A 7,500-nucleotide genomic window follows, 5' to 3' on the forward strand; every position below is an offset into this window, starting at 1 on the left:
CCAGCGGACGACTGAATTTAAATTCTGTTTTCTGAATTTGTATGGAATGATTGAATTTATTGAAGTTGAAACTGATTATAGAAATCAAACTCATGATGCTCTTACCAAGTTTTTATCCTATTAAAACCATATTGCATTGAAAAGTCCTAGATATTTAGTTTTCTTTAAGATATTAAATTGATACTGGACTCTTGATTTGTTCTGACTTGACTTGCTGTTCTACATTTAGACTTGAGACTTGACATTAATGACTTGGACTTGACTTGGTAATCTACATTTAGACTTGAGACTTGACTCGAGCAAAGTCGACTTGGTCACACCTCTGTTAGTAGCAGTACTTTTCTCTATGTATGTCTCTTCCTCCTTCCACCCATCCCTCTGTCTCTGTCTCTCTCTCTGTGTCTCTCTCTCTCTCTCTCTGTGTCTCTCTCTCTCTCTCTCTCTCTCTCTGTGTGTGTCTCTCTCTCTCTCTCTCTCTCTGGTGTGTCTCTCTCTCTCCCTCTCCCTCTCTCTCTCACCTCTTGTCGTTTTATCTCTTTAGAGGTCAGAGGTTGCGTCGCTCCCAGTCGGGACGTCGAACGTCTCGCTCCACAGCTTGCTGTCCCGGCGCTTCGTCGTTGACGCCGTCGCTGTGGAAGCACGCACCGCGGTCGCAGAAGAAGAGGGGCGGGGCCCCGTCGCCGAGGTAACGCGCGTCCCCGTCGTCGAGGAAGAAGGAGGAAGTCTCTCCCGTCCGACTTTCATTACGAAAACTGATGGAGCGCTGCAGAGAGAGAGAGAGAGAGAGAGGGGGAAGGATTTTTGCGTTTTAGCCCATTTATTACAATTCACATATACTTTAGATTACTTCCAACCATTTTCCAAAGCATGCATCCTTTTTTAGATGTTTGAATGCATTTTTCCTCCCAGGCAGCCATTCGTTTCCCATTCATTTCAGTACAATCAACTTACAGAGACTTGAAACTTGTTTGAGAGAGGTAATCCATCACAGTGAACATCCTGCCCAGGTTTATTTTGATCAAAGTTACTTTATCATTGCTTGATAATTTACTTTAATGCTTGCATTGATTTGAAAAGTCTAATATCCGGGTCTTCAAAGTCGGCTGCCAAACAGCGTTGCATTCATGTGCTGTTTGGTCGAAAAATCGAACCCAGAAGAACCCAAAACCCCCCAAAAAATTTGGGGTTATAGTTTAGTTAGTCTGGCTAGCGACCAAGTAAGAGATTCGTTTCTCCTATTTATTGATAGCACACAAATGCACCATTCCTCTCAAACTCAGGAATGCTTTCCATGCAGAGACAGCCACACAACAGAACGTACGTCTCCGCCACAAAATAGTCCCTGAAGAGAAGATCGTTTCTCTAAACTCAAGCGTCCGTGGCTTCTAAACCCCGACACGAGCGCTAGCCGGAGCAGCAGAGAACCCCGCGTTTCAAGTAAACGTTCAAATAAATGTTCACAGATCTATCAGCAGCTGGATGTACTGCGTGTTAAAACCATCACAGAGTTTTGATTGGTTGTTTACCTGCAGCGTCTGACCAATCCTCTTCAGCGGTGCGGTCTTGACGGGCGGCAACAGACTGGCCAGAGACGTCACCCTGGATACTGGTTTGCTACGCTTAGTACTGGGCTCCTGGAGAGGAGGAGGAGAAGAGGAGGAGAGGAGGAAGAGGAGGAGCAAGAGGAGGAGGAGCAGGAGCAGGAGCAGGAGGAAGAGGAAGAGAAAGGAAGAGGAGGAGAAGATGAGGAAGAGAAAGGAGGAGGAGGAACAAGAGAGGAGGAGGAAGAGGAAGAAGAGAAAGGAAGAGGAGGAGGAGAAGAGGAGGAAGAGGAGGAGGAGGAGCAGGAGGAAGAGGAAGAGAAAGGAAGAGGAGGAGAAGATGAGGAAGAGAAAGGAGGAGGAGGAACAAGAGAGGAGGAGGAAGAGGAAGAAGAGAAAGGAAGAGGAGGAGGAGAAGAGGAGGAAGAGAACGGAAAGGAGGAGGAAGAGAAAGGAAGAGGAAGAGGAAAGGAGGAGAGGAGGAGAAGGAAGAGGAGGAGAGCAGGAGGAGGAAGAGGAAAGGAGGCAGAGGAGGAGGGGAGGAGGAAGAGACAGGAAGAGGAGGAAGAAGAGGAGGAGTAGAGGAGGAAGAGAAAGGAGGAGGAGGAACAAGAGAGGAGGAGGAAGAGGAGGAAGAGAAAGGAAGAGGAGGAGGAGAAGAGGAGGAAGAGAACGGAGAGGAGGAGGAAGAGAAAGGAAGAGGAAGAGGAAAGGAGGAGAGGAGGAGGAGGAAGAGGAGGAGAGCAGGAGGAGGAAGAGGAAAGGAGGCAGAGGAGGAGGGGAGGAGGAAGAGAAAGGAAGAGGAGGAGGAAGAGGAGGAGAAGAGGAGGAAGAGAAAGGAAGAGGAGGAGGAAGAGGAGAATGAGAGGAAGAGGAGGAGGAGAGGAAGAAGAGGAGGAGGAGGAGGAGGAGGGGAAAGGAGGAGAGGAGGAAGATCAGGAGGGGGAGGAAGAGGAAGAGAGGAGGGTAAAGAGGATGAGGTGGAAAGGAGGAGAGGAGGAGGGGGAGAAAGGAAGAGGAGAGGAGGGGGAAGAAGAGAGGAGGATCAGGAAGAGGAGGAGGAGGAAGAAGAGAAAGGAGGAGGAGGAGGAAGAGGAGGAGGAGAGTTAATATCTTCAGGTATCATCAACAGAGAGAGTTTTCCTTTCTCTTGTTTCCAGGCAGCAGACCGTCAACCGCTGGATAAATAAAGGTTGAATAAAAGTGTGTGTGTATGTCATGTGACTCCCAGTGGAACAGCAGTGACTCTGCAGACCCACTGACACACACACACACACACACACACACACACACACACACACACACACACACACACAGGCTGGGTGGTCGCTGAGGTAGTGAAGTGACAGAGAATCCGACGGAGAGCTATGACAAACCAGACCAGCTTGTACCGGGGCGGTCGCAGGTTCGATCCCTCTGACCTCTGACCTCTGACCCCCGTCCTCCCTGACCTCTGACCCCTGGTGTGACGTGGACAGCTATGTGTTTGTGTGTGTGTGTCAGAGGAAGAAGAGACATGACTAATGAAACGTTACGGTACGCTACAAAAAATTAGTCAGACTCAAACTCTCTCTCTCTCTCTCACACACACACACACACACACATAGAGATATCAAAGGCTTCTATATTGTCAATATGGGGTGTGTCTCTCTCTGTGTGAAAATGCCAGCAAGCTGCATGTCCTGGATACAGACCTATAGAAAATCAATGTGTGTTTGTGTGTGTGTGTGTGTGTGTGTGTGTGTGTGTTAGCCCTATATCTTTAGCTCGCTCTGCCCTGCAGCCGCAGTCAGCTGACCTGCTGGACCACAGGAACCATCTAACACTGTTTCCCTCAGCAGGAACAATCAGGAATCAATCGACCGAACATAAATCGACTCAACTGACCGACAGTTTAGTTTTTCATGATCAGTCTGAGCTCACAGGAATATTTTCACCTGACTAAAAATCACCATAAAAAACCTGTCAGTCTGCTCTCAGGAATTTTTGCGAAATGAGCACGAAGTCTTAAAATGCAAATAAGTCGCTCTGTGTAGGAAAAGTGTTAGAAATGAAGGATCGAATAAAGGATCAGCTGGAGGAGACGGGACAGGAAGGGGTCAAGCAAAACCTGAAGCAAACTGTTTCAGCTGCTGAACTGAAGCGTTAGCTAACCTTCTCATGTGACCAACAGGTGGAAATGTCCGGTCCAGTTCCTGCTGTTGGACCAGTATCCTTTACTGGAGGAGGAACCCGATCTGAACTGGATTCCTGTCAGAAACGTGGAGGCGGAGCTTCACAGCTCAGGATCAGTTCACTAAATTTTGAGAGACTGTTAAGAAATTCCTATAATATTCCTACAGGGACGTCAGTGTGTGACCGGATCACATTTTATAGTGTTTTCCTCCTGTGGTATTGCCATAGGATTCTGCGTGGTGTCATTTTTTTTACCTATAGTAGCTGCATTACTGTAGTTACTGTTGTTCCATCTACTGTCTGGCTGCTGTGACCTCTGACCCTTGACCTCCTTACTGTTGGCCGCTTGTAATGTTGGTGATCCAGGAAGTTAAGTCTCTCTGGATAAGAGTCAGATGAACCACTAGAATATCAAATGTAAACACCAACCGGAAAAGAGCTAAAACGTATTAACAAGTTAACAAATGAAGACCAGCAGTACGAAGACGGAGGTAAAGTTATAATGCGTCGATTTAGATTAGATTTATTATGACAACAATTATATTTCATTAACTGATCTTTAATATTATGCCATAACTGATGATTAAAAGATCTTGGAATATAGTTAGGCTAAAAAATAATCTGTTTTTTAAATATTCATGTATATTTTGTTAGTTATGTTTCTTGCGTCTGTGTTGAATAGTTTCCATTGGACATGTCGCACTGGGTTTCTGTTTAGTCGATTAAATCCGAGGAATCAATGAAATCCAGTCAGTCACCAGCAGCCGCCGGTCTGTTTACAGCCGGAGCCGCTTCACCTGCCGGCTGCTTTCAGCTCAACAGCTTCAATCCAAAACTACTACAACTGAAAAAAGTGACTCTTGCTTTTATAAAATGTCAGACAGCACAGCGCTAAACCAGACGACGGGCGTTGTAAAGGATATTAGGGAACCTCAGGCCTTGGTTGGCTTTTACAGACCGGATCCAACAGGTTTTACACTGACTGAATGATGAACTTCAGGTAATGTTCTCCCCCAAATGGAAACAGGAGTACAGCACAGGAGCACTAGCGGTCCTTAAGGACCTAAACGGACAATCAGTAGCTTTTAAAGGCACATTTTTGTACCAAATGCACAGTGTTGTCTGTGGTACATAATTGTTCCTCCTAACTGTTGCAAAGTTTATTCATATTATTATTATTTACTCCATTCATGTTTTAGTGTGTTTTCAGCAGAGATCAGCTCTGTTCAACAAAGGTTACAAAGTGCTGTACACAAAAGAGACCGAAAAAATGCAGCTTACATCACTATTTGTTTGGGAATCACCAAGGACTAGCATGAGTGTGTGTGTGTGTGTGTGTCTGTGTGTGTGTTGTCAGTGACCAGTGTTTGACTCAGTATCGCTGTAGAATCAGTCAGAGTGACTCAATACTGCAGGCTACCTACAACCATACCGTATACTGGTGAACTGGTTCCAAACTGGTTCCAAACTGGTTCCAAACTGGGGTCCGCGGACCCCCAGGGCTCACTGAGGGGAACCCAGCAAAAAGACGAATCATTTAATTTTACTGTTATTTCACTCACAGACATTAACATGGTGGGAGAATAGATGGTGACAGTTTGAACCAGTTTCTGCAACAACCTGCTGCAGCAGCCTGTCTCCATGATGGAGGAACATGGAGAACTGTGTGTTAGTTAATAAAGTGTAAATCTGTAGAACTGTGTGTTAGTTAATAAAGTGTAAATCTGTAGAACTGTGTGTTAGTTAATAAAGTGTAAATCTGTAGAAGCAGCTAGAAGCAGAGAGCAGCTGAGTCAGCTTGTTGTGGTGTGGCTGTAGATCCATTCAGTAACGTTCTCAGTAAAAGTGAATAGTGTGATAAGGTGGATTTGGTTACTGTGACACAGTAAACTGTCTTGTCTTTAGCCCTAGTCTCTACTCCAAAACACTCTGAGTTGTAGCTTGAGAAGAGTCAGCTCAGTTAACCTGAACAAACTGTTAGCTAGCTAACTAGCCGGCAAACACACTGATGTTAATGTGAACACGCTAACGCTAGCTGCTACTAGATACGTTAGCTAGTGTGCTAATCAGATGTGTTAACAACAAGACAGTGATGTTAGCTGACCAGATACTATGGTTAGCTAGCTAACAAGCTGACATTATCTAAACTAAATCAATCAGATGGATCAGTGATGAAATGATCAGTTCAGTCAGAAACAGACAGAACAGTTTAGTTTCACATAGATGAAAGAGTTCAACTGGGCCTTCAGGCTCGCTCTCTCTCTCTCTCTCTCTCTCTCTGTCTCTCTCACTTTGAAGGGTGTGAGTAAGTGTATGAGTGTATGTGTAAATGTAATTGCCTGAGTGTTATTACTGAATGTGTGTGTGTGTGTGTGTGTGTGTGTGTGTGTCATAGGGAGATCCAGGTCATAGAGGTTAAAATGGAGGAGTAGTCCATTGAAACATACGGCAATCAGAAAGACATTAAGACAGGAGGGTGACATGACTGCTCTCTCTCTCTCTCTCTCTTTCTCTCTCTCTCTCTCTCTCTCTCTCACACACACACACATACACAAACGCACAGGCAAATATGAAAACACACATTCTCTCCTGCTCTCTCTCTCTCTGTCTTTCTTTGGTGTTTTGTGGTCCATTGTTTTCAAATACATTGAACTCCAATTAGGCTAATTAACCTCTTCAATTCCTAGATCACCACCATTACAAGCAACCAGCAGTAAGAAGGTCAGAGGTCACAGCACCCGGACAATAGATGGAACAAACCTCATGAAAAATAACTATAGAAATCCTGTAATAAATGTAAGGATACAAACATCACAGAAAAGTTATAAAATATCACACTACAGCTACTATAGGTCAAAATGATGCCACACAAAATCCTGTAGTAATACCATACAAGACAAGGTCACTATAAACTCAATATTGAGTAACACAGACACACTTTAAGCCCCCTTAGGAATATTATAGGAATATTAAAGACATTTCTAGAGCGATGTTTTGTTTGGGGAAAATATTCCCGTGAGCCAAAAATGATCACGGATGATAGAAAAGTGTTAGAGAACCGAAGAACAAGGAAAAGTAGAAAAGTTTTCAATTTTTAAACAAGACAGGAACACTTTCACTGGAATTAGAGGAAGAACAGATTAGATTAGATTAGATAAAATTTGATTAGATTATTTTAGATTAGCTTGAATAAATTCTGTGGGGAAATCAGGTCGTTACAGCAGCCAATAGGATACAGCAAAGAAAACCGAATATAAATAAGAATAGAACAAATGGGGGAATAAAACGCAACCAACAATTCCAACACTAGAACGTATAAAGTCAAAATATATGTGTGAAAAGTCCGAACATCCATGAATTTTAGCATGTATGCAGGGTGTGAAAGATATCAGCAGTACAACTTAAGATACTGAAGGCAGTTTTGACGGCAAATCAACACAATTACAGCAGAATAATTGCGAGAGGAGGGCAGCATCTACCAGTTTTTTACCAAATTAAAATAATTGACTCTAATCATGAAGCAGCTCCAGTGCGAGTCTCTCCTCCAGCTTACCTGCACCTCCTTCCCCATGCTGCTGATGCTGTTGTTCGCCCCGCCGAGCTCCGCAGAGCAGCTGAAGGAAACCCGCAGGCAGAGGGGCTTCTGCCTGGCCACCATACCGCCCGCCGCACCCCGAGGACCGGCAGAGCGTCTGGACCTCGCCCGGGACCGGCAGAGAGTCCAGAAAGAGTCTGGTACCGGCAGAGAGTCCAGAAAGAGTCAGGTACCGGCAGAGAGTCCAGA

At 44.9% G+C, this 7,500-nt stretch overlaps 1 protein-coding gene across 1 annotated transcript in view; it reads right to left on the reverse strand.

Moving 5' to 3' along the window:
• arhgef3 (Rho guanine nucleotide exchange factor (GEF) 3) overlaps positions 1–7,500 on the reverse strand; it is a 45,172-nt gene that overhangs the window by 6,225 nt on the left and 31,447 nt on the right. Inside the window, 4 exon segments of the mRNA XM_078283625.1 lie at positions 519–569; positions 571–721; positions 723–763; positions 1,527–1,634. Coding sequence (XP_078139751.1) covers positions 519–569; positions 571–721; positions 723–763; positions 1,527–1,634 — 351 coding nt within the window.

The sequence above is a fragment of the Centroberyx gerrardi genome, chromosome 5 (genome assembly GCF_048128805.1).
Source record: "Centroberyx gerrardi isolate f3 chromosome 5, fCenGer3.hap1.cur.20231027, whole genome shotgun sequence".
Taxonomy (NCBI): Eukaryota; Metazoa; Chordata; class Actinopteri; order Beryciformes; family Berycidae; genus Centroberyx; species Centroberyx gerrardi.